Source organism: Pyrgilauda ruficollis, unplaced genomic scaffold (assembly GCF_017590135.1).
Source record: "Pyrgilauda ruficollis isolate IOZ18807 unplaced genomic scaffold, ASM1759013v1 scaffold48, whole genome shotgun sequence".
NCBI classification, from domain to species: Eukaryota; Metazoa; Chordata; class Aves; order Passeriformes; family Passeridae; genus Pyrgilauda; species Pyrgilauda ruficollis.
In genome coordinates, this window is record NW_024526377.1 from 2,866,801 (window position 1) to 2,893,229 (window position 26,429).

The 26,429-nt window shown below is 49.6% G+C and overlaps 1 protein-coding gene across 4 annotated transcripts; it reads left to right on the forward strand.

The window, feature by feature from the left end:
• The first annotated feature begins 35 nt into the window (after positions 1-35).
• Positions 36-25,108, forward strand: FHL3 (four and a half LIM domains 3). Of its 4 annotated transcripts, none has more exons than XM_041479334.1 (6): positions 36-157; positions 20,480-20,661; positions 20,739-20,913; positions 21,529-21,698; positions 21,860-22,046; positions 23,162-25,108. In XM_041479334.1, exons 2-6 carry the CDS (start codon positions 20,506-20,508, stop codon positions 23,311-23,313), a joined length of 840 nt encoding a protein of 279 aa, XP_041335268.1. In that variant the 5' UTR covers positions 36-157; positions 20,480-20,505; the 3' UTR covers positions 23,314-25,108. The 4 variants fall into 4 exon arrangements, with proteins under 4 accessions (XP_041335268.1, XP_041335267.1, XP_041335265.1 ...); XM_041479333.1 differs by having other exon boundaries at positions 40-157; positions 20,477-20,661; XM_041479331.1 differs by lacking the exon at positions 36-157 and adding an exon at positions 11,736-11,884 and having other exon boundaries at positions 20,477-20,661.
• The last annotated feature ends 1,321 nt before the right edge of the window (positions 25,109-26,429 follow it).

Here is a 26,429-nt window from a genome sequence, read left to right on the forward strand (position 1 = left end):
CGGCGCAGCGCCTCCGGCCGCACGGGGAGCACCGCGGCGGGACCGGCCCGCTGGGCCGGGCTCCGCGCTCGCGGCTGAGGAGCAGCGCCGAGCTGAGCCGGGTCTGCCCAGCGCCGGGGCACCGAGAGCGGCAGCGCGGCTCCGCCACGCCGAGCAGGTGGGTCAGGCCGGGCCGGGCCGGGCCGGGCCGGGCCGGGGGCGGGAAGCGCTGCCCGCTGTGGCCCGCAGCCCTGGGCGGGTCGGGCGGTGCCGGGGTGCCCTGGGGGGCTGAAGGGAAGGCACCGTGTCCCCGGTGCCGTCTGGGCTCGGGGCATCCCCCGGGACCCTGCCGGGGTCGCGGTGGCGGTACGGGGACGCCGCTGGCCGCGGAGCTCTGCCCCGGCGGCACGATGCACACCGCTTTGCACAAGGAGAAAACCACAGACTTTGGGCCGTGCCCCTTTGCCAGACTGCGAAGTTTGAGCAGAGCTTTGTGTTTTATGAAGAGAGTACTGAGACTTTACCCGACCAGCAGACCCGGGAGTAAACTATAACCAAATGCTCAAATGTAGCACAGGAAAATGTTCAGCACATCTGGAGCGGTTGCTTTTTTTTCCAGAGAATGCCCGGGTAGCTATGGGAGAAGACTCTAAGCCTTGCTTTGTGTGTGTGTGCTAGACAAAGACTCGGAAGTCACAGTTTGGATCTCACATTAAAGAATAGCTCAAGATCTTTGCAATTTTCTTTTTCCCCAACACAGTTATGTTTCAGATTTTGTTCTCTTACAGGTAACTTTTTACTGTTTTCTTTATCCGTTTCCAGTTCTGTACTTGTGGTTACCTTAACCACTGACATTTTCATGAGAGCTCATGGGGATGTTAGATAAACTTTTCCAGTTAGCCTGGGTGAAGCGTGGTGGTAGGAATTTCTTTCTCTCCACAGGCTCGCAACGCAAACGAATGGCATGTGCCAGCGTTATGGATCTTCACAGGGCAGGGATTTGATACTCGGGTCTCTTTACTTAAATCTGAACTTGCTATGTTCAGTGTTCCCCAGTTTTGAAAACAATAAAGGAATCTTTCCAAAGTAGAAAATCTGTTCCTAGGAGCAGAGGAAAGGGCGAAGCTCTGGTGGATGCAGCATCCTGGCTTCTAGGGAAGAGTGAAGGGACATTCCTTTTACTTTTCTGACTCCTCTACCAAGCATTAGAAATCTGTGGCTCTCCTAGCTGCCCAGCTGTTAAAGCTGCCTTATTTCCCTGATTTGCTTTGTCAATATGTGGTTTAACTTCATGATAGGCAGAGAGGAAAGAGGAAGTCTGACATTTCTCCTATCTTACTTTTGTGCCGTCCTCTTTCCTTTTCCTAACATGGAGACTGTATTGTTCACTTGCTTTTTTCTTGCTGACTGCTTCCTTTGAGGCATAGAATTGTCAGCAGTAGTTTTATTCTTACCCAGCTCGGTCTGTAATTTTGCACACTTTTTTAAATGGTGGCATAGCACAGGAGACAAAAATATAGGTGATATGGTTAGTTGTGGGTACTAATTATAGCAGATGCTCTACAGCAAAACGTGTGTTTTGGAGTATGAACTCCATAAACCTGTGCATAGGGACACACTGAAGGCAGGGCAGTGTTTGGAAACAGCCAGAATTCCCTTGCAGGGAGACCCTATGATCTGTTCCATGATCTCAGCTTCTGGAGCGTCCCTGTTTCTCTGTCTTGGATTTTTTGAGATGCCTCTTGGGGTAAAATCCGTGCTTTTCCCCTGCCTGCAGAACAGCATCTGAAGAGCTGAGCAGTGGGTAGGGTGCTGAAGGTCTCACTGTGGTTCCCCAGCCTTTGGGAGGACAGGAGGTGGCTGCTGTTCCTGCAGCACATCTGCCTCAGCTCCTGGTTTGCACTGTGGTTTCTTCTAGAGCAGGTGCTGTAGGATAGCTCACCTTTCCCAGGCCATCCTGTCCTGGGGAGGAGAGGCAGGAGTCTCTTTCCTGGCTGGTGTCATCATGGTGTCCCTGATGACTCATGGGTTTTGGTCTGTAGTGTACCAGTCTTGCATGACTGTAGGCAGTATTCACTGGTTGTCAGTTGATTTCTGAGGGGTATGAGTTTAGCCATGTTCTTTTCTGGCTTTGGACACAGCAGCTTCAAGACTGAGGTGAGCCCTTAACTGATGGAGCCAGAAAAAACTTCCCTGCAGGCAGATTACCAAAATTCCCAGTGCACCAACTTTGGAAGCACTGTGTTCTGTTCCCAGCCAGGACTTGCTTGCTCTATTGCTTGCCTGATGAGGTAAGGTGCTTTCTGCTGTGTTCCTAATTGCAGCTGAGTTTCTGCTGTTACACGGTTGGCTGGTGTTTGAAATGCCAGCAGAAAGGTGGAAAAAATTGATTACTCTCAATACCCAAAGTGTTTTCGACGCCCTCTCCCTTAAAAAGGACTTTTATGGTAATTGCAGCACTGATGCAGAAGATTTTCATGGTGGTGCACCAGGATCCTCATTGATGTCTGTAGGATTTTTGCTGCTTGTACCTTACGTGAGGCTGTGCTTGATGAGCCACAGTTGATGCAGCAACCTCAGGAGAGAGACAGGAGTTAAACCTTGTTGCTCTGCTTCACCTTTTGTGTGCTAAAGAAGTTACCCAGAAAACTGGGGTCTGGCTGCTCTGAATAAAAACTAAACCTCTTCACAGGACAAACAGCTCCTTAATTCCTTTTAATTGCTCAAGTAAGAAATCATTTCTCCTCTGGTGTTCAGTATCCCTGGCTGAGATGTGCTGTTCGTGCCCACCACAGTGCCCAGCTGCTCGGGCAGGAAGGTGCTGCCAATGATGTTTGCAGTTCTGCTCAGAGTGCAAGTGGCTCGCTCCTTAGGGGACTTTGCTTTTGCTGAAATAGGTGCAATTTCTATGACCAAACTGGAAAAATTCAGAGAGAACTTCATCAAAATCAATTTAAGCGCTTTACTCAGGTGGGTTTTTCTTCAAAAGGAGGGGATAGCTGTAACCCTAAATACCAGCTGTATCTAGGAAAGAAGATCAGTTGTTAGGGGGCAGAAAAGCTTTATCAGTAGTACTTAATCTTCAAATTGCTACTACCAGGAGCTTCAGGGTCACTTTTAAAGTGAGGTTGTGGCGGAAGGGCCAAGCTACACGGGCGGTTTGGGTTTGGTGGCTGCTCTCTGGGAAGCTGCTGCCGTGGGCATTGTCCTGCTGCCACTCACCAGCAAGGAGGGGGCATTTCCCACCAAGGCTGGGGTGTGTTTACTGGACTCGGTCTGCTCTGAGGTGGGAAAAGGAAAATACTTCGTTCTGTGGAGATGTAGTTGCTGAGAAAAGTCCTTGGTCTTTGTTTCTTCTCTTCCTTCCGTTTTGCTCTGGTTTTACCAGGTGTAAAATACAATTGTCAGCAGTTTACACGGAAGGGGAATGTCAGTTTTCCTGTTGAAGAAAATATCAAGGGTCTGATTGTGAAAGGAAAGGGGAAATTGAAGAATGCCACATGGCTTCCACCTTCCTGTATTTCACCCCAGTAGAACTGACCACTTTGTCTGCTGGTACTTGCTAAATGGAGAACAATTTTAACAAATGATTCTGCCCTTACTCACAGGGGCCCACCAAGAAAATAATATTACTCTGGGAGGAATCAGAAGGATACGTTCATTAGGGCTAAATTAATAATCAAGAATTTTTTAGTAATGTATTAACACAGGATCCAAAGAGCAATAGAATAAAAATCCTGAAATTTACGTTCTTGTTCTTAGTGTAGTCTCACTTTAACTTGATTTGGCCTGTGGTCATCTGATTGTTAATACATTTCAGTTTTTTACTTGCCTCTGAATATGTTACTGTAGATATTCCCACATTTACAAACTGCAGAGTTCTTTTATGTGAAGTATTTTGAACTTCCCAAATAAATAAAAAAAAAAAATCAGTAGCATGGGCAGATATTAATTCTGGACCCTTCTTTTTGGTGTCATGGCTGGAACAGCAGTTTGTTGATGTTTATGGCCAATCTGCCCAGTGCCAGCTCTGCTCAGGAATATAAATTATCTTCCAGCACCAACTTGGTGCTGATGCCAAGGACATGATCTTGACTGCTTCCTAACTTAGCTTTGAACATCTGAGCTGTGAGGAATGAGGAATGTGCTGCATCTAACCTGGAGCTGTTGGCGGCCACCAATGTCATGAATCCGGTGAGTGGAGAAGCCAGCGCAGGTGACTGGACAGCTGGAGCTGTTTTCTCTACACAGGAGGGGCAAAGAGAACTCTGAATAGCTCAAGGAAATGCTTGGTGTTGTTTGAACAGTCAGAGATCTGCTTCCCTAGTGCTTCCTCCAGCACATGTTACACTTGACCCTGCCAGCGCTCCACGCCAATAGGAGTCAAGTCTTTGTCCCCAGTGGTAGATTAAACTGCTTGGCCATTGTTGCAAGTCCAAGATTTTCCTCTCTCACCCTGTTTAAATGACTGCTTGGATGTGCAGCCAAAGTAAATATGAGCTAATAAAAACTAGAGATAACACATTCAGAATAGTTGTTAGCGACTAACTGTAGCACAAAGAGGCACAAGTTTCATTGGCAGCTTTTCTGCTTAAGTTTTGAAGTTCAATTACCTGAAAAAGAGTTGGTATGGATCAAGTATAACTTCCTTTCTATTGCAAAAGGGGAACTGTATCTGTATTCATGTGTATCTTCGGAATAAGAAAGGCATCTGTTAGGCTGCTGAGGCTCTAGTGCCTGCCTTGCAAGGTACAGTGCACCAGCCCCAGGTGAGCACTGCCTCACCTGAATGCTGGAAGTGCTGTGGCAGGGCATGCAGCTTCAGAATACTCTTCTATGCCTCCCCACACTCACTTTCCTTGTTGGCAATAAGTGCATTTCAATTGATTTTTTCAGTTCCTCAGCACACAGCCTGTGAGGGCAACTGCTGTAAGATAACACTGAGATCCATAGTCTGCTAGGGGTTGGAAGGAATGGAGATATTTACATGGCTCTTGGAAGTGCCCCAGCTTCCCAATAAAGGGAAGAATGAGACTGGGGGGGTATCACAGTGGAGTGACAGGGATGGGATTGCCCCTGTATTCCTGTCATGCAGTGCAGTTGGACACCTGAGTTACAGCTGGTGCTGTAGTGAGGAGCTGGGAGGTCTGTAATTGTTTGGGATTAAGGCTGCTTTAAGTGCCTGTGTGTTACCAGCACACATACTCACTGTGTGTCTGGAGAGGGCTGACCTACTGGAGTCCTCCTACTGTGGCTTTCTTTGCTTTTGCCTTCCTGAGACCTTTGGCTCTGGATTCAGTGTGGTCCTGCACTGTGTCCTTCAGCCCCTTCTGCAGTGGAATGGTCTGTGATGACCAAAAAGTTAGAGAGAACTGAGGGCTGAGAGTGTGGTATGGCATTAAAGGATTAATGGCTACTGAGCAATAATTACCATAAATTATGCAGACTAAGTCCAGATCTAGGAACAGTTTTACCTCTTTAATTCCAAGCCAGTCGTGGCTCATGCTGACAGCACACCTGGAAATGAGGTAACTGAGTAATCTGCCCACATTGTTCAGATCTGCTGGGGCTTGGGCACTGACTTAGTATGTGTTTTCCTTGCTCCTGGGCAACCTTTGTTCTCCTGCAGCCAGGAAGTCTCCCTGATGGGATAAGACAGGGTGCTTCTGTTCCTTTCTTGAGAAGGACGCTGTTAATTCACCCGTGGTGTGTCTTCCCTGTGAAATTCCCTTCCCAGATGCAAAGATCTCACTGTTATTGCAGTATGAGATGGAAACACTTCCAGTGCTGCCCGAACATGTTATTTAGGTCAGTTGCAAGGAAGATGGCAACGTGAATCAGAGGAGTTGGAAGAGAAAGAAAGTCATTAGACAGCACCTTGACATCCCCTGCCAATGCGGGGATTTTCTCTGCTGACGCAGAAGCCCGGCTGGAGCACACATTCATTGTCTTGTGCTCCTGGTGTGGTGCTGTGGCTGGGGAGCTGGACTGGCAGTGAGCCAGGGGCTGCAAAGACAGACCCTACCTTTGCCACTCTGCACCAGCACCTAGATCCTGGTGGGTGCATGAACTAATCTCTGAAAGAGAGGAAACAAGGTCTCCTCCTTATTGCTCTGGAAAACGAGATATATCAGGATCTTTGGCCTGACTGCATCCATTTTGGGTGAATGAGCCTCCAGAAGTGGTTTTACAGAGGCACATTCATTGTGTTGTAACGTTGACCAGAGCAGCTCAGGGGATGTTCCCATCCCAGTAATGGGCATGTGGTGCCCAGTGCACTACAGCAGCTCCCAGGGAATTCAGCAGAATTCATTCACCCACGGCCTGAGTGTGCTGGGCCAGCCTTGGGCTGGAGGGCTGTCTGTGATGGTGGGAAACCCCTGAAAATATCCCACTGGGCAGGACTCTGCCAGGCACTCTGTTTCCCTTCCCAAAGGAAATAGCCTGAATTTACCCAATGCTCTGTAGAGACCTGTAGGCTAAAACAAATTATTTTTACACAGTAGGAAACATTGAGACCAACCTTAACTGATGAAGCAATTTGCCAACTTTTAGCCTCAAGGTCCCTAGTCCCTCAGGGCCTTCCAGCGTAAAGGCTTGGGTCGGTTTCCCAGAAAGAGTCTCTTGGATATGTGCTTTTGGCTCATTACTAGCTGTTTTATTTTTCCAAGAGCCAGCTCTCGTTAGCTTCGTTCTCACAGCATTGTTTTCTTTCTAGAAGAAGCTTTTGCTGGCTCTCCTAAACTACTGCATGGGAATTGCTTACTAGCTTACATTTTTTTTTGTTTGTTTTGACCCAAAGCTGTGCTTTGCTCCCCTCTGTAACACTGCCAGCATAATTTCCAGTCTCTTTTAAGCATATGTTTTGCAATAATATCTAAAGTCTTGGCTCCAAGTAACTGCCTTACAGAGAGATTAGTATCTTCTAACGAAGGAATTGAGAGGCAAATAGTGAGAACAAAAGCAATATCTTGAGAGCCTGTAAGACTATCCTGACCTTTCCCAAAGGCCTCAGCCTGGCCCTCAGTGTTCAGCAGATGGCAGAAATCAGGGTGGACTTTGATTTGTAGAGGCCTCTGCCTTGCTGCTGTGTTTGCGGGAAATGTGCTCAGCACATTGTGGCCATCTGGGCTTGACTGTACTATTCTGATAATCCCCAGAGAGCCTTCTCCAGCAAAGCTCATCCTTGATGGAAGTCCTCTCTGGCTGACCTTGTAGAAGGCTAGTATTAGCAGTGTGGGTTTTTGACATTTGACAGCAGCATTCCTCATAGGAAGAAAATGGGCTTGGGAAATGCTTTGTCCTGGCCAGGAGGAAAGGTGCCACTCACCAGGTATCCATGTGGGCACACAGCTGGAATTACACTAGAAAGTGAGGAGGTTAGTGTTAATATTTTCTAAACTTCAAGAGGAAGTGTTACAGGAATGCAAAGGCCATCAGAAAACCAACTGGAAAATTGCCTTGCTTTAGATGGGAGAACCAGATGGGGGGGTTTAACCTGGAGCTGAGAGTCTCAAAATTGCAGGGGAGCTCAGTGGCTGGCCATTCACAAGGAGACAAGAGTCAGATGAGGGGGTCCTGGCAGGAGCTGGAATCTTCATCTGGATCTAAATGAAGATCTGCTTTTCTGAAGAACTGAGCTGGCTTTGTCTGAAATCAAAAGAATGATTGGGTGCTCAGCATCCCTGGAACTGAGAGGTCAAAATATAGGCTGCCAAATTCAAGAAATGAGGAAAGAACAAAACCAAACCCTCTCCCAGGCTGTGTTCTGAGGCTGTGACTGCTTTGCCTCAGATATTTAGTATTTCAGGTGTGAGGGGTGTGTGGCAGCTTCAGTGGCTGGTCCCATGGGCAGTGCTGTCCTCAGGGAGCAGGATGTCTGCCTGCACTGTGCATCTGGCAGTGTATGCCAGGTTTTGTCTCTAAATCACACACTCTTTGCTCCTGACCCACCCGTGATGGGCTGTTGGACCTGTGGCACCCATTCCGCTCCCTCCTGCCTATCCCTGGCCATCCATAGTGACAAATCTCAACCCTTTTCCTGACCTTTTGACTCTTCAGCTCTGCAGTGTGTGGAGCTTGCTCCAGGCTGCTTGTGACACAAACTCCCAGGAGAGTTTGTGTGATGGTGCCACAGAGGCTCCTCTGCACGTCTGTCCCATGGCAGTCTGTCCAGGCAAAAGGGACTCTCCTGCCTCTGGCTGTGCTGGCCAGCCCTCGTCAGCCACACTCTTGAGAAATCTTAGTGGAGATGTCGACCTGGCAGATGGAGGCTGTTACCTCATTCCACAAAAATGCTTTGTTATTGAGAAAATGGAAACTGTCTGAGGTTTGGGAGCTGAATAGAGTCATTGGTGTCTGTTTTAACCGCAGTTTAGTGGTGACTGCTCAAAAGTTCCCCTCTCTGAGCATTCCCTTTTCCTACACCCATAATCTTCAAGCCATTGGAGAGCTGCAATGACTTAACTCATTAGCTGAGCAAAAAATGTTGAATGCTGCTGCATGCTCTGCAGAAACTTCACTAAAACCTCAACATCTTCCAGCAAAACAAAAATTATGAGCCAAGAAATAACCCTATGCAAGCTGTTGGCTAGAGAAGTGTTCCCTATGGATACTAAGCAAAATTCAACCCTTTTTACAGTTTCAGCTGGGTGTCTTGTTTACTTGACTTTGAAAAGCTCTATGAAGATTATGCAGGAACTTCTTGGAGAGAAAAAAACATGCTTGGAGACTTAGGTTTGTAATTCTTAAACATGGGTGTCTGAACCTCAGTCCTGAAGAGAAATTTCTTTTCATCAGTTTTTAAAAGCAGATTTCAACATTGTGGATTTGAGAGAGGAAAGACTAAAAATAGGGATTGGAGTGTTTGCAAGCTAGTTTTCATATTGCTGTGAATAATGACTTGGCTTAGTCCAGAAGAGCATTAACCTAAACACAGGCCTTGTTTTACTCAACTGATATTTGTGAAACTGGCATCTGATACCTCTTTTTGAGAACCTTTCATAGGCATTAATCACCAGCACCCTAAGAGGACCAAGAGCAACAGCTTTTTGGAAATAAAATGAATACTTTATTTATGTATTTTTAAACTAATTAATCTTGGCAGGCCAAATGAATGTCTTCCAGCTGCTACAGATGGTTTTCACATGACTAAATATTTTGGTGTGTAGAAAAACCTAAAATAGTGGAACCACAAGATATTAAGTATTTAATTATTACCCTGGAATGTAAATATGACCTTGATATTTTAAATTTGTTTGCCCAAATTTCAAGTGTTCTCTTAGAAATCCATCAAACAATGCAGATCTGATTTTGTTATCTGTGAAACAGAGTGACTACTCAGCATCTTCTCCAAATTTATTTAAATATCAGAGTGGGTTTTAGAAACAGGAATTTGCTTAACTGGAAAAATAATCCCAGCTGCTTGAGGCAGAATCCAGGATCGAGGTTTGGGATGTAATGGACTAGTTCTGTTCTAGATCCCTGCTTTCAGGTTTAGCCATAAAAATCCTTTCTAGGCTCAGCTCTGCCTCTTAAGGTCTTAAGGAAGTTTTTTGATATAAAATACAAATTGTAAAAACAATTAGCAGTTATTTTTTAGCTGTATCTTACCCATTTAGAACACATTCTGGCCATGTGTTGTTCCTGTAGCTGTAAAGCAACCTTATTTCTTGAATGACCCAATCCCACAAGATTTCCTTCATGTGAGTGTGTCAGAGGTAATTTCTGTTGTGGTTCAGGACTGTGTGGCTGCAGATCATACACAACCTGCATGTACACTGAGGCTGCTTGTGAAAAATGTCTTTTTGTAGTTCTTCTAATGAAACAAAAGAAAGGGAATCATATAAAATATGTATCTGAAAGGCCTAACCTTCAGCACAGTTGAAGACAAAAGTTCTTCTCTGAGGTCCACACCTGATGTCACTGTTTCTGGATATTGCTCAAGATGGGAAGACAACAAAAAAATAATGAGTCCTAAGCTGTCCCTGAGTGCAAGAAACTGCATTTGTCAGCATCATGAGCCCAGTACCAGCCTAAACTCCTGACTTTTGACCTCACCTTGGAATTCCACTACCCTCATTTAAGGAAAATGTGGCTTTTTCCTGTCTTAAAAACGAACCCATTTTGAACGGGTGCATAACTTCCTGGTGCTGCCCTATCCCAGTTCTGCCTGCCAGCTCAGCCTGCTCACTGCTAAACCCCAAGTTGAAATAGCAAGAGCAGCTAGCAGAGGCACGGTGTTGGTGGGGAGATCTGGACTCTGGATTAGCTGTGCTCTGTGACAGCACAGCGCTCTGTCTGTCTGTTACAGGGTTGGAAGGCACCTTAAAGACCATGTCCCTCTCGTCCTTCTCCTCCTCCCTTTTCTCTGCTCCTCACAGAGTCAGGGTTGTGCAATCTGTAGATGCAGGTGTGTACCCCACATTGGTGGGTGTCACAGTTTCCAATGACAGGGATATGTGCTGCATCTCCGAAGGAGAAGAAAGATGGGACTTGGATCTTGGTTCCATTTTTAGTTCTACAGGCCGTGCCTAGTGCCAGAACTCTCTGAGGTGCAAATCCCAGGAGGGAGATAGCATTACTCCCTGACCTGTGGGTATTACAAGGGTAAATAATGTTTTTGCTGCTGACAGCTGTTAGGGAATTGAGGAAGCCACAATCCAATGAGAGATGTGGGATGTCAGCTCTGGAAACTGAGGACTTTTTGCATTAATGATCTTGCACTGGGTCATCACATATGTTTGTGTCGCTGGCAGTAGAGAATCAGGGAGCTAAACTGCTTCCCAGGTAAATCTTTAGTTTGTGTCCTTAAATTTGGATTGTTTATTCTCATCTGCCTCTTTCCTTGGCACATGGACATTTTCAAAAAGAAGAGCTAGCATTTAAATCTAAAGGCATTTCAGTGGCTCCTTCTAGCTCATTGAACAGTTGACATCAAGAAAATTGCTGAGTGCCTAACTCAGAACATTCTGGAATACATAGACTAGTAGTGGAATCACCAAGAGTCATTAAAAGCAAAAAGTGCACAGCGTGTTTTGCATCTATCTCAGCCAAGAAAAGTTTTATTTCTGCTATTTCACAACCCTATGCAAACACCATATAACTCACAGAAAGATTAAATCTGGCCCAATGTGCATGTGCAGAAGTGTTGGATGTGTTGCTTTTGGAGAGCCCAGAGCTGAGTGTGGGAAATCATAACTGCACGTCAGGTTGGTGAAGGTGCACAGATTGTGTTGTGCTTCATGCTATGTGAAACAGCAGTAACTACAGGATGATGAAATAATGCTTTCAGGTCCTTGATAGCTTGGAGTTTTAATTTTAGAAGAAGATGTAGAGCATAACTTTGAATAAAAATGGAAGAGGGCAATGCAGAGACCTTGAATAATGAGTAGATCAGGCTGTTTGAGCCACACTGACCCTTTCAAGTGACAATCCAGGTTCTGCTGCTCACCTTGTTAGCATCTGATTTGGTAAGTCAGGCTGATAATGATGTTCATCAGTTTTTCACTTTATGTTAGGAGTTTTGCTTCTTCTCTTTTGTTTTTTCTATCATGACGTTTAGCAATAGAAAGGCTTTGGAAGTGAAATACATCTACACAAAACTGGAATCATGTCTCTTGTGAAAATTTAAAGTAACTTATTGCAAGTGTCCAATTTCTAGTCACAAGTAATGACATTTAAACCCCTGTAGGAAATACAATCCCTGTGCTGATGTCACCCTTGGTTTATGATGTGAGTACTTTTGTTACTGGACAAGCACTTGAGTGTTTGCTGGTGAAGTGATGATTTACTCAGTGAGAGTGTCGGGCTGGTGGCACCTGCTGTAGCTGACTGTGAGGTGAGGGTAGAGGAGCACCCTGGCACAGCTGGGTTCCTGCTGCTCCACCGCTTTCAGCAATGCAAGGTAACACAACTGAGCTTTTATTGCCGCGGTTTGCCAGTTTGGGGCAAATAGCTTGTAAATGGAGCACTTTTGTTCTGATCGGTTCCAGAACAGAGGGAGGGTTGTTGGCATTGCAGTGAAGCCCCTGATCCTCAGGCTGCTTGAGCATGTGAACAGCTTTGGGAACTTTTTCCCAATAGTCAGAGTGCACATCAGCATCAATGAGCGTGCAGCAAAGAAACAGGCATTGCTTCACATCTGCTGCTTCAGGGGCTGAGACAGCATCTCTTCTTGGTCTTCAGCTGAAAGGTGCCACGAGAGGAGCCTCTCTTAGTGAAAATTCCGGTCTTTCTGATCCTTTTTAATCTCTGAGAGATATGCTTCATGTAGGTTTCCTTGTAAATCTCAGATGGGAATTAGAGAATGAGGTTCTGTATAAAGGAGCCACAGATCTGGATCAGGGACTCTTAATCTTGTTACTTTTCTGTTCATGTTGGATTTTTTTTCTGTAAAGGAGCAGCTTTTCCTCTCTTTCTGAGTTTTTAGGCACAATCAGTCCACATGTTTACTGAGCTGCCTGCCAGCAGCAGCTCCAGTTCTGAGACAGACATGTCCAGTGGGCAGGGGCATGGGGTTGGAAACTCCATGTGTAGCTGCGTGATATAAAGGCATTCATGCATTTTGTGGGCATTTATGTCCCTTAAAATAACTGTTTCCACATAGTCTTTTGGATGCGGCGCAGTTTTCCCTTCCATGGGTGCCACCAAAGACTATTTCTGCACAGAAACAGTAGCGCTTGTTGCATCTTGCACATTTCCTTTTAGCACTTGCAAGGAGTTACTTTGTAGAGATGTTATGCAAAATACGTAACAATTGCAACTGATGGCTTCTATTATTTAAATTTTGCAGTACTTAAGAGTCATTTTAAAGGTGTCAGTGAGAATAGTTTGAAGATAACCAGCTCTGTATCGTGAAAGCAAATGACACGTGCTGGCCAGATCACCTGGCAGAGAAGTCTTCAGTCGCAGAAGGGAACTTGTTTCACTTTTAGCCTGGCTGGAAGGTGTTCTCTTCCCCTCTCAGCCATCCCATCTGTCCCCTTTCCTCGGCTGTGCTGCCCTTGAGAGCGCTGCCCTGTTTCGGGAGGGCTGCAGCTGGCACACACAGCATCTCCCGGGCAACAAACGATCCTCGTTTTTGTTTCGGACAACCGTCAAGCCAAGCCGTTCCCGGGGTGGTAACATGAGACAATTTGTCTTTTGCCAGGACTCAGTCCTCCCCCAGATTTAGAAGCTGCTCGCATGCTTCGTGCTGCAGGGCTGGCATTGCCTTTGCTTGCGAGGGACACCGGCAGCTGTAAAAAGCACTTTATAGGGAGACTGTCCGTGTTCCTTGGGCTGAGAGCCAGCACAGGTGGGGAGGCCTCGGGGATCTGTGGCACAGAGGGAGTGCACAAGTGTCACTGCATCGTCTCCTGTCACCTTCCTGGCTTTCTCTTCCCTCTGCTGATTTTCGAGGGCCCCAAAAAGCACAAAACTGCCAGGGCTCAGATGCACATTACCTCTCTCCATCAATAGATCTGCTTATATGCAAGAAACCAACTGTAAATGCTTGTGTTTGGGAGGCAAAGAATCAAATCGGAAGAGGGAGTATTTTGACCAAATTTGGTGAAAAAATTCACTTTGCCCTTTAAGTAATAGGCGTGCATTAAATAAAGCATGTCTGGGATATGTGTCTTTTCCTGCTACTGGAAGTCAAAGTTGCTTTGTTTATTGAAAAGAAACATGAAGCTGAGCAGAGCCTTAATCAGCAAAAGAGCTTTCAGGCTTGCTGGGGAGGCAGGGAATAGGGGACTGGGCTCAAATTGTACAGGTTGGTTTTCAGCACGTGAGCAAAAAACGCCATCACTAGGGCTGTGTCCAGTGCTTGAGGCAGTCCCTTGATTGCCTTTTTGGGCAAAACAGAGGGATAATCTCATAAGGATCTTTTATTAAGGACTGCAAAAAGCTTTGTAAGTACTAACTCAGAAATAAGAATGGCTTCATCCTCAGTTTAAAAAGCAGCTGTCTCTAAGGCAAGGAAAAGTGCAAACTACAGTGTAAGGATTCAGTTGTGAGAGAACTTCAGGGAAACAGAGCGGAATTACATTATTTTGCAGTAATAGCTACATTGAGATGCACAGGCCCCAAGAACTAGCAACTAGAGCAGTCAGATTATTTTTTCTGCATATAGGCTGTGATGTCTGTTTGAGTTGCAAGATTCTTGTGTGCTGAGCTGATCCAAGATGAAGGTACATTGGCCTCAGTGTGCAGTTAGTCATTTCCTGTCACGCTTTCATGTTTGAATTCTGTTGTACTGCATATGACCTTTATTTTGTGGGGCAAAGAGATCTTGAGAACACGATTGCCAGGAATCCTCAGATTGTTAAACTGGATAAGCAGTGAGGCATTGATATATATGGCTGTGGGTTACATGGGCATAAACCAATTCAGTCCAAAATTAACCTTTCAATGCTAGATTGTAGCATGCTCACCACCTGCTTATTGGGACTAATTGCACACCTGTCCCTTGCTCCTTTTTGACAACTGACAGGAGCAGCTCTTTCCCTGGACTGCAGCTCCTGCTCCTCCGATCACACCAAAGCTCCTGTGATCAGTCACATTCCCTGAAACTTGGCTTCAGCATCTTTCTTCCTCTTATGGCCACTGTGACCATGTGTGCAGCTGCTGCCCTCAGCCAACCCCTGCCTCAGTGGTAGCTGTGCCTGCTGCCAGTGTCCCCTGCTTGTCACTGGCACGTGGCAGGAAAGGTACCTGTCACGAGGAGCCTCTCTTTTCTCTGCAGCTTCCTCAGAGACAAGCCAGAATCTCTCCTGGAATGGTTTTAAGCATTAGGTTTCTTCACTGCCTGACAGAAGGGTCTGTGTTGAGCTGGCCAGAAGTTTCTGGAGTGTTCCTATCTCGCTCCTCTGCTCTCAGACTTGTTCCATCTGTTAATGGTCTGTTTGAATGTTATGAGTCCAAAGTGCCCAAATGACTTCAATTCCTGACTTCCTGTTGAGTGCTCAGAATTTGCTTACTTTCTGCTCATTTTGAATAAGATTAACAGTTGATCTCTTGAGCAAACATTCCAATTTAATGTCAGCAGAATGACATAGGCTGCCTGCTCTGCGTGTTCCCAAATAGTTTTACTGCTGTTAGCTACACCTCTGAAAGACCAAGATTTTGTTCAGAACCTAAAATGGTTAGTTAACCCCTACAGATGATTAGTAATAAATTTTTAACTCTGAAATCATTCCCTCTTTTTTTCCTTGACAGAGTTTTTATTTTTAATGCTGCATAGTAGGGACACTTCAGCTTCTTTCTCAGACCCTGGTAGAGTTAGCTTTCCTTAAAGAAAGTAAATCCAGAGCAAGGGCTGAATTGTCTCTTGTGCCTCTGCCTGTGCTGCTGGTACCTCAGGAGCCCAGCACAGCAGTGGTGGCAGCTTGCCCTTGCTCACCTTGGACCAGGTGTGATGTCTCTGTCACAGTTTCCTGCAGGCACCCCCGGGCAGGCTGGGGGCTGGAGGCAGGTGTGATTTTCTTACTGATTGCATTCTGTTTAAGAGTACAATCAGACATTTATGGCATAGGTGTGGTTTTGGCACTGTCCTTTCTCTATATGCAGAGCTGCCAGGAGCAGTCTGTGATATGGCTTTGTTCTTTGAATGGGGCAACTCAAAGATCTCTCCTGAACAATGGGAAATCCTTATTTTGTCATTCTAAGATTGAATTAAAGTCATGCAACAGTTTAGGTCTTGTGGCTTCTCAGATTCTGCTACTTCAGTTTTAACGGATTCCGCTGCTTCTTCCTCACAAAGTTGTGGGCATTTTCAGGAAGCTGCTTACCTTGCTGACAGCAAGTTATTCTATTTGAAATGCAAGGTGGTTCTTTGCAGTGCTGCCAGCCGTTTTACTCAATCTGTTGCACAGCCTGGAGCACCCCATGGCGGCTCTGGGCAGGAGGGTGACCTGCCCGTGCTTGGGGGAAAGGCTGAGGTGCAGCTTGCTCAGCAGAGCTCGGTGTGTGCACATGCATGAGCACAACACCCCAGTGGTGCGGGGAGGCTGTGGCCATACGCCCAGCTGGTCTGCTTATCTCCTGCCTCTGAGGCTGACCGTAGGAACCAAACTTTTCCTGTGTGTTGGAGAAATGAGTGCAGCATCCTCTGGTTGTGCTGGTGATGGGGAAGCTGCCGTGTGAGGCCTGTGGCTGTCCTGATGGTCTCTGCAAAGAATGTACTCCTTGCCATGCTGGAGCCCTCCTTCCTGGTTAGATTTCAGAGCTGTCCTGGGGAAGGCTGAGGCTGGAAGGCAGCTTGGAGGCGAGAGCTGAGGGCAGGAAGTGACTCACTGGTGCTGCCAGCAGGAGGGTGAAGGTCTGGTGCAACTCTGCTCCCCAGGGTGCCCCATGCAGGCTGGGTCACTGAGGGAGCACTGGCACCTCTCCCCAGCTGCCTCAAGCTCTCCTCTGACAGCCCTGGGGATGCTCCAGGTCTGCAGCAGAGCTGGTTTGGGAGCAGAGTGACAGGGCACAGTGAGTGTGGAGGAACCCCCACAGCACCCCAGGGAGCTGGCCCTACCCAGGAACCTGGGCTGGCCTGGGGCCAGGGTGCACAGTGACCCTGTGCAGATCCCCAGGAGTGGTGTCAGGAAACGTGGAATGAAAGCACTCCCAGCATAACGGAGGGGCTGGAGCTGCTCCTCAGGGCGAGCAGCTGGTTTGCCTTTTAGGGTCGGCAGCAAGCAGAAACAATTTCATGCAGATTCCAGGACCCATAATGGTTCTGGAAAGCTAGCAGGAACAAAAAGTGTTCTTCTCCTCTGCTGACCTTGGAGTGCTTTGGGGACTGTCTTTCAAAGCCATGTCCCTGGACGGTTTCATCCTTACATGGGGAATACTTGCCTGCCCCAGTGAGGTGGTGCTTTCTCTTCTGTGTCTGTTTAGGTGTGAACTGCAGTTGCTTGTATTTATGCTCAGACAGCCGTGGGGAGGTGAGAATAGGCAGGAACCTGACAAAAGCAGGTCTTTTCCTATGTCCTGGAAAGTTGAAGTGTTTCCCTAGGAATAGCCCCATGGATTACTCTAGCGTGGCTGTGGAGCAGCTGGTTCTGAGCTGACAACAAACAAACTGGTGTGAAGTTACATGGGGTACAGGTTCACCACACACACAAGACTCCACACCTAAGGACCTAAGGAGTTCACTGTAGGAGGAACCATCTCAAAAGGCCAGTTAAACTCGTCAGTGATTGTGTGGATCAGGCTCTGTCTGTATTGCCTCCTTTGCATAACAAATCCCTGGTTTATTGGTGCTAAAATTAATGCAATGATCTCCTGGGGCTGTTGCTAAGCCATGGCTTCGGACAATGACACCAGGGTGGTGTTGGGTGCATGTTACTCTCTAATTAGAAAGTGGACTTTGCTGTGCTTCCTTGACAAATTGCTGACCTTTTCCATACATGAAGCTATTCTGAGCTCTGCTCCAGACTGATCAAATTTGCATCGTGGAGCACTTTGAATGTTGTTTGTGAGTGAAGCTCTTGTTCCTAAAGCTGTTTGTTCACGGGCACAGGAGAGGAGCTGAACTTCCTTTGCTCCATGAGCACAACTACATCTTTCAGGGAACTATAGGGAAAGAGGAGGCAGCTGGCAGACGTATATCTGTGTTTATTTTTGCCCTCAAACAGCTAGTGAGACAGCTGAGCAATATCCCACATCCAGCTCCACCATCACCCTGTACAAGGGACCTGCTTCAGCAAGCCTCGTCCCCCCAGACCGGAGCCATCTGGCAATGCACAAACACTCTATTTGCAACTGCAATCCCATCATTATAGGGCAACAACTTGGTTAGCATTTGAAGGCGTTCCTGACATCAGCCCAGCACACTCCACACACAGCTGATGTTTACAGGGTGGTGCAAAGGATGAGCACATGCTCGCTGGCACAAGAGTGATTGCCTATATTCTGTGTCTGAGCCTAGATTAAAGGGGGTTTTAATGCATTTTAAAACTCTCTGTCCTTCATAAAGAAGGCAATTTCTAGGTTCATCACTACAATCAGAGTAAGAATTGTGGGCTTTTCTACTATTTCTTTTACTCCATTTCTTTTGTCCCACCTTCCTCTTCCCAGTCTCACAGCACCACATCTCAGGGACGAAGATGCTGCGTTTGCTTTGGCGCTGCCCAGGCTTCAACACCCCTGCCCAGCTCTGCATCTGAGAGCAGAACAAAGGGAGCAAACAGCTTATCTAACACAAATAACCCTGAGCAAACTTCCTGGGCCTGTTCTTGTTCTGTTGAAAAGGCAGCACAAAGTCTGTTCCTGTGTGCAGCCTTGGCCACGTGAGGCTCCCAGGCCTGGCTCTGCTGCACCCCCAGCCTGGGGAGCAGCACTCAGCTCCCAGCTTGCAGCAGGAACACAGATTTGGGGAAAAACTGCTCAAAGTGGCCCCTTGCTTTAGAGTCCTCCTTGGTGAATCGTTCCTGGAGGGGTTTGTTTTTCACTTCCTCTTCCGACAGCATCAGGGTCAGGGTAGTGGTGCTCAGGAGGCTTATTGCTCATCACTGGTAAAATCCCAGCCTTCTTCATTCAGGTTGGTTTTTTCTTCCTTTGTGTTTTCTGATGTCCTCTGAGCCTGTATTACTGGACCACAGAGCTAAAGTGCAGCCCATTGAGAAACATGCAAGTTCCCTGCTCTGGCAATGCCTTAGCCTCTAATGAGCAGGAGTGCTCATTAAAGGTCCTCTTAGTACAGACACACCTTGGAAAGTTCCCTTCACCAGGGCTGGGACAGGGGAGGAGGAGAGTTGGAAATTTCGTTTAATTCTTTGCCAGAGAGAAAGGTCCCAGGTAGCTTCAGGGAGCAAAGGCAAGTGGGGTGGCAGAGAGGGCAGCAGTGGGTGAGAAGCAGCCAGGAGCTGTGTGGGGGTCAGGGGAGCTGCTGCCCCGTCACAGGAGCACCTCGGGGGTGCCCCAGAGGGGAGGGAACACTGGGGGGCCAGCACAAGGTGCAGCTCAGCAGCCTGACCCCCATGTGCCCAGTAACAGACTGGGCATTGCCTTGTTCTGCAGGCACAGGGCTGCTGGCTGGAGCTTTGGGGGAGGCTTGGTGGAGCACTGGCCCTGTGTTGCTTGCTGGCAGGGACAGGCTGTGGCACTGCTCCTGCAGCCACAGCCACACACGCTGGGCTGCCACGCTGGAGGGCACGGAGCGGGCATGGCATGGGTGGCAGCTGGTAAGCGTGTCTGAAAAGGAACTTTGTTCCCCCTCACTTGGTCACGTAGCCATGTGGGAGCACTGGATTTATTCTCCATCAGTCCTATCGGCACATACCAGGCTTGACAACAGCTGGGAGCTGTGTGGCTTGGCCAAGAATAGCCCTGGGGAGCTCTGGGCTGTGAGTCAGAGCTGTCTGGATCAGCTCCTGCCCTGGAGGCTGCCTCCCAACCTACAGCTGGCTGTGGGGACGGGGTGCAGGGGCTGGTAGGGAGCTCCCTGACCATTAAATGCTTAACTGCAGATTGAGCTGTAATTGCTCTTTTAGAAGTTGGGTGGGTTTGTGAAGAACTCAGCAGTGGAGGTGCTCTGCAGCTGACGGCTCCCTTGTAACTCAATGGGCTTGTCTACACTTGACAGCAACCCGGGTTAAAGAAGGGTGTGATTTTGCAAGTGGAAAACTCCATGTTTAGGAATAACCAGGCTGAACTAAACAGGAGGAAGAGAGTCTTGTTCTGGAGTTAGTGCTCCAAAGAAAGCAAAGTAGTTCCACAAACCTGTTGTCTGTGAGGGAGATAAGCAGAAAGGAGAGATGTCAAGTCTCCTTCATGCCAAGCCCCAACAGGTGCTTGTGGAACACCCATCTGCCCCTATAGCTTCTCCCTGGAGAGTGTTTGTAGTTGGAGCAGCACATGCAGAACAGTTTGCTGGGACAAGGCTGCACAGCCAAGGCACAGAGCAGAATGCCCAATTCCTGCTTCCCTATGGAGCAGCTGCTTTAACCTCTGGAGAAGTTCCAGGGTTTGAGCTGCTAGCAGCCCCTCAGGCAGAGCTTTCAGCACTGTGAGGAACCCTGCTACCAACCACACAGGGCTGAGCGTGGGTCTCTGAAGGGCAGCTGGGCACAGATCTCCCTTAGGGTGCCTGGCTCAGACATCACAGTGGACACACAGCCACGTGGCATGTGCATGGTTTTGGTGCCAAATCAAAACTTTTCATGCAGGAAATTTCTCCCTTTTTATTTTACACTTCGTTTCCCAGGATGGTAGCAATGAGTGAGGAGCTTAGCTGCGTGCTGACATGTCCAGGTTTTCTGAGTGGTGCCAAAGGTCTCCAGCTGTGAACTGAAGAATAAGCCTGAAGCAAGGTTCATTGCAGGCCCTGGTGTCTGCAGGCTCTTAGGGAAGTGCAGGCAGCCTCAGAGCAGGAGCACAGCGTTGGTCTGTCCCCTGTGCTGACAGCAGCTGGTGGCTCAGTGCAGGGACTCTGGTCCTTGGCCTCTGGAGGTGGCAGCGTTGCACAGGGACATCTGGGACAGCCTCAACTGATACTGATCCACCCCTGCCCTAATCTCAGCAGGTGAAGGAGGGCCTCAGACCGGCACCATGACAGAGTGCTTCGACTGTGACAACTGCAAGGAGTCCCTGTATGGGCGCAAGTACATCCAGATGGACAACGGCCCGTACTGCATCCCCTGCTACGACGCGCACTTCGCCAACACCTGCGACGAGTGCAAGGAGCTGATCGGCCACGACTGCAGGGTGAGTAGAGGCCCTGCAGACAAGCAGGCCAGTTCCCAAGGCCTTTGGTCCCCTCCTCATGCTGGCTGTACTCCCAGGAGCTGTACTACGAGGACCGCCATTACCATGAGCACTGCTTCCGTTGCTTCCGCTGCGACCGCTCCCTGGCTGACGAGCCGTTCACCTGCCAGGGCAAGGAGCTGCTGTGCAACGACTGCTACTGCAGCGAGTTCTCCTCCAAATGCATCGCCTGTGAGAAGACTGTCATGCCAGGTAGGAGCAGCTGGACTTGAGCGTTGCAGTTTGTTCGTGGTCCCTTGGTGTCAGCTGGGGCTGCAGGTCCAGCATGAGAGCAGCGTGGAAGAGAGTTGGGTCTCTGTTTTCCTGCCCTCCTGTCCTTTGTTTGTCCGGCAAGACAGCACTGCTGGACAAGCTGTGATCACCACAGCAGCCCCATCTATCTGTTCCCCTTTTTCATGGGGAAGTGAATGAGGGAGGAGATAACAAAGGGTTTCCTGGGCACTTGCTGCTGTGTGCTGACAAGAAGAGACAGAATGACTGAAGATCTGTGAGTGTCTCTGGAGAAGGCCTGAGGCAAAGGCGTGTGTGTCTTTACTTGGCTATTTTGGCACCATCTTCAGATGTAGGTTACGTCAGGCATCTCTTCCATGGCCTTTGTGCCAGTGCTGGGGACATGTTCCTGCAGCCTTCCCTTGTGGCTCTGCTGTGGGCTTAAAGCCCCCTGTCCAACTCCATGGTCGTGAACCGCCACGGGGAGGGGAAGCATAGAGCCAGGTGTGCAGGAGCACAGCTCATCCTGCCCAGCCCCCCACATCCCTGTGTGTGTGTGTGCTGCTCCCTTCTGTCACTGCAGGGCTCTCTTTGCAGGCTCCCGTAAGCTGGAGTACAATGGACAGACCTGGCATGAGCATTGCTTCATATGCAGCAGCTGCCAGCAGCCCATTGGGTCACGGTCCTTCATCCCAGACAAGAAGGATTATTACTGTGTCCCCTGTTATGAGAGCAAGTTCGCTCCTCGCTGCACTCGATGCAAAAAGGTATGTGTGGCCTGAGAGCCCAGAGCCCCCAGCTCTGATGCAGGGACAGGGAACTCCCTGCTCCCGCCTGAGCCCTGTCAGAGGAGGGTTAAGGTGCCATCACCCTGGCTGGGCTGTTTCCCTTTGCCTCTGTGCCACCAGCACGTGCTCTCTTCCTGCAGACCCTCACCAAGGGAGGAGTGACCTACCGGGATGAGCCCTGGCACAAGGAGTGCTTTGTCTGCACGGGCTGCAAGACCCCCTTGGCTGGGCAGCAGTTCACCTCCCAGGATGACAACCCGTACTGCATCAAGTGCTTTGGGAACCTCTATGCCAAGAAGTGCAGCGCCTGCACAAAGCCCATCACAGGTGAGCAGAGCAGCTCTCTGAGGAGCCCCGTGATGCAGTCCTGGGGCTCCTTCTGTCCCTTTGTCTGCGTCTCTCACAGTGGTGAGCTGTGTCCCGTGGGAGGAATTCCCTCTACCCACAGGTAAAGGCTCCAAAGTGATTCCTCAGAGCATGATCTCATGTCTCTAGCTTGCCTTTTTTGATACTGATGTCATGTCCGTGAAAAGGTTGTTCACAGACAGGGAAAGCCTACAGCAGCAGCTGGTGCAGGGGAGTCTGGATCTGCTGTACCTGCCTAAGGCAGGGGAAGTAAGGGATCCTCTTCTGCAGAACCCCCTAAAATAGTCTGTCTTCCTTCCTGCCCTCCCCCATTTGACCTTCCCCCTTGCCACTCCCAGGCTCTTGCTGCTGGGAAGGCAGGAGAAGCTGTGAATCAGCTGGTGACTCAGAGGATGATTCTGGCTGAGGACAGCTCCCAGGCACCCACTTCCCCTCGGGTCCTTATCAGTTTGTTGCCACCCTGGGGAGAAGAGGGTCACAGCTCACCAGACCAACAACTGCCAGCAGAGAAAGGAAACTCCTGTGGAGTCTCTGCAGGAGTCTGGCCCTGAGCTGGTGGCAGGATGGCTCTTCCCAGGATTTGATTAAACCTCTGGAGAAGTTCCAGGGTTTGAGCTGCTAGCAGCCCCTCAGGCAGAGCTTTCAGCACTGCTACAGACCACGCAGGGCTGAGCGTGGGTCTCTGAAGGGCAGCTGGGCACACAGATCTCCCTTAGGGTGCCAGGCTTTCAGACATCACAGTGGACACACAGCCACGTGGCATGTGCATGGTTTTGGTGCCAAACCAAAACTTTTTATGTTTGAAAAGTTCTGTGTGACTTCATCCACTGTGATGGTGCAGCTCCTCTCCCACCTCCTCCTAGGGGAGAAAATCGTGATTCTGGTCCAAATATATGAACCCTGCAAAGTCTGCTCTGAAGCAATTTTAGTGCTTTTCCCCCACCAGAGTGGAGGTTCGCATTATTTGATCCTGGGGTGTGTTTTGCGTGCCACCACCAGTGCCATGACCTGGAGATGAGCAGGAAGCTCATCCCAGTTTCCCCAGAAACTGCCATTGCCCTCTGTCCCTCCCACAGGTTTTGGTGGTGGCAAATACGTCTCCTTTGAGGACCGTCACTGGCACCACAACTGCTTCAACTGTGCCCGCTGCAGCACTTCGCTGGTGGGGAAGGGCTTCATCCCCGACAACGACGAGATCCTGTGCCGCGACTGCAGCAGCGACCTATGAGCCCCCGAGGGCACGGCGGGGCAGGGCCTTCCTCTGTTCTTCAGGCCTCTGTGCCAGGTTCCCCGGCAGCACTGCAGGGGCACAGCACGAGGCACAGGAGATGGGGGCTGACCTGAGCCGCGGTGTGTTCAGGGGGTTCCTGTGCCCCCTCCCTGAAGGCTAGAGTACGCTGTGCTATGGCTCTGTGCAGTCAAAGCTAAATAAAGCTGAAAAAGGAGCTTCAAGACCCCCCCATTATTTACTCTTTCTTTTCGCTTCCAGTCTAACCAGGCACGAGCCCAGGCCTCCAGCTGAGCAAAGGGCAGGAGTGGCTTCGGCACTGGGCTGCAGGATCTGCATGCTGGCAAGCATGTGTTCACCCCTTGGCACTGACCTCTCTTCTGACCTCTCTTCTTTCTCCGTGTGCTTCCCTCGCTCTGGGTGGCACAAGGCAGTGTCTCGGGGCTGTGCAGCTTGGCCATGCTGGCCTGTGTCACAGCTGGCTTTGCACAGCCTTCCCACCTGCACAGCTGGCCCAGGCATGAAGGGCACTGTCTTCTGTTCTAGAGGTTTGGGGACACCAGGCTGGAGTGTGGCCAGGAGAAGAGCATACATCCTCAGATGGGATCCACCTCTGGAATTCTGTAGCACCTCATTCTTTGCAGGCCAGACCCTTTGCTCAGCATCTCCATGGCAGTGCTCTCTTAGCTGTGAATGAAGAGTTCAAGTCACTTGTAGGTACGGGGCATTCAGCCCACCCACACCTACCCCTTTCCCATCCACCTGTGCTGTGACCTCCCATGGCTGGGGTGGCTGAGCTGGAGCTGGGAGTGCTGGCCTGCTGATGCTCAGGTGCATCTGGCTGAGTCCTAGAGAAGGGCATGCTGAAGGCTGAGAGCACTCAGAGCTTTATTCCTCCTCCATCCCTCTCATGAGGATCCATGAGACGGGCACTGCTATCAGAGCCCAGCTGCCAGCAGCACTGGGAGCACCAGAGATAATTAATTCAGGGAAGGGAGAATTGCCCACAGACTGTGCCTGTGATTAGTAGCTGCTGGGAGGGTCTGTAGGAGCACAGGGCTGCAGCAGAGAGCAGCTGAGGGGGCAGCAGGATGTCCACAACCTGCTCCTCCAGGGCTGCCTGTGTCCCCTGTGGTAGGCAGGGAGTGGTGGCTCCTTCCAGCCACACTCATCCTTCCCTGTGTCCCAAACAAGATGCAAAGCAAAGACCATGGGTGGGGTGGGGGGTGGGGACAATAACTTTGCATTGCCCAGGTCCCAGTTGGCCCTAACTGCAAAATAGGGTGTCTGGAGCCATCCCAGACTCACATGAGGCCTTGAGCAATCCTTGCCCAATGGATGAGCTGGCCCTGGGCTACGGCCCCTCCCAGTGGGATGCTCATTCCTGCCTTGTCTCTACATCTTTCTGCTTCTGTCTCACTGGGACACTTTTTGCCGACCCTGCTTTCCTGCTTAGTCAGCCACATGCTTTTCTGAAAACCTGTTCTTTTGTGGGTGTTTTCCCTTTTGTACTCATGAATATCCATCATTTTGTACACAACTACAGGATAAAGGGGCTAGCCCCCCACCCGGGCTTCACTTAGGAACAGAAAATGTTATGCATGTTGAAGTGTTATTACTCTGTGTCCAGATCCTTGTTGAATCCTTGTTTGGAAGCTTTGATGACAGCAAATCAGAGTTTGTGTGTTTGCTATTATGAGAGGAGGTTGGAGCCATCTCCAGAAGGAATTGTCCTAAACCTCAGCATCCTCTGTATTTCCTACAGCTTTATACAATAAACAAACCATTTTCGTGACACTTTCTCTTCTGTGTCTCTTGAACAGCAGGCACGGGGCAGAGCACTGAGTGGGTGCTGGGCTCTGCTCAGCCTTGCCTCACCCCTGCTCCCATTCTGGGGATGGGCAACCTCTGCAGTGCTCGCGCCTGCCTTCCCAAAGCACAGCCCACCATCAGCCCTGTGGCTGTGGCAGAGCAACAGCATCTCTCTCCTCCTGCTGGGTGGCTGCAGTGGCCTCCTGGGGCTGGGGATGTCCATCTGTCCGTGCTTGCTGTCTGTACAGGCAGGTAGTTCTGCAGGACAGGCCCCAGCAGGACATGGGGTGCTGCTCTGTGTTGCAGGCTGGCTGCAGGGCTGTGGGGATCGCTGTGGTACCGACCCAGCCCTGCTGTGCAGAGCAGCCTGTCTGCCCTGCAGTGTGCCCTGCCTGCTGACCCAGCTCTGTGCAGAGCAGCCTGCCTGCCCTGCAGTGTGCACTGCCTGCCCACAGCACAACATTCCAAGGGCACTCCTCGGGTAGATGTTGCTGCAGCCTCCAGCCAGGATATCCGTGGTCCCTCTTGGCAGCCTTCCCTGAAAGCGCTGCATGCTCTTTACTCATGTTTATCAGTCAGGGAGCCATTTATTCCCTAACATATGAAACTATTTTCCACAGATCCTTTACATTTACCAACAGCTGCCGTGACTTGCTCTGGACTTGCCTGCTCCAGCCCTCCCAGCACAGTGGCTGGGCTCCCGTGGGTGCTGCTCCAGTGGCAGGATGGGCACAGCCCATGGGGTGCCTCTGTGCAGGACCATGGCACTGGTGTGTGCCTGCTTCAAGGGCTCTGCTCTGCTGCCTGATGGAGTTCTAGCAGGATTTTTGTTGCTGCTGCTGCCCTGTGGCCTGGGCTGGGCTCTGGTGCTGTGCTGGCCCTTGGAGGGTGAGTGAGCAGCTCCAGCCCAGAGGTTCCCAGCTGAGCCTGTCCTCCAGCAGCAGCAGCACAAGCCGGGATTTCTGCAGTGCTGTTTCCAGGGATTAACCGCAAAAGGTTTCTGTACAAGGGGCCCCCAGGCTCCTCTTTCAGTCAGCCTCCAGAGCCTCACGTTTTTAGCCAAAAAAGGAAATGACCCAGCTGCACGTAGCACTGGAACATCTGGATTTTATCCCTGTCATGAATGGGTCATGGCTGAACATGGCCCAGTGCCTGATTTACAGGAGGGGGAGGGTGATGTCATGCACAAACATCCCCTGAGACTCTGGAGTGTGGGTCTGAAACAGTCATGGAAATTTTATTAAGCATGAGGAGCAGTGTGAGGGGGGTCAGGCCAGGGCTGTTGTGCTGGTGAGGTGGGAGTG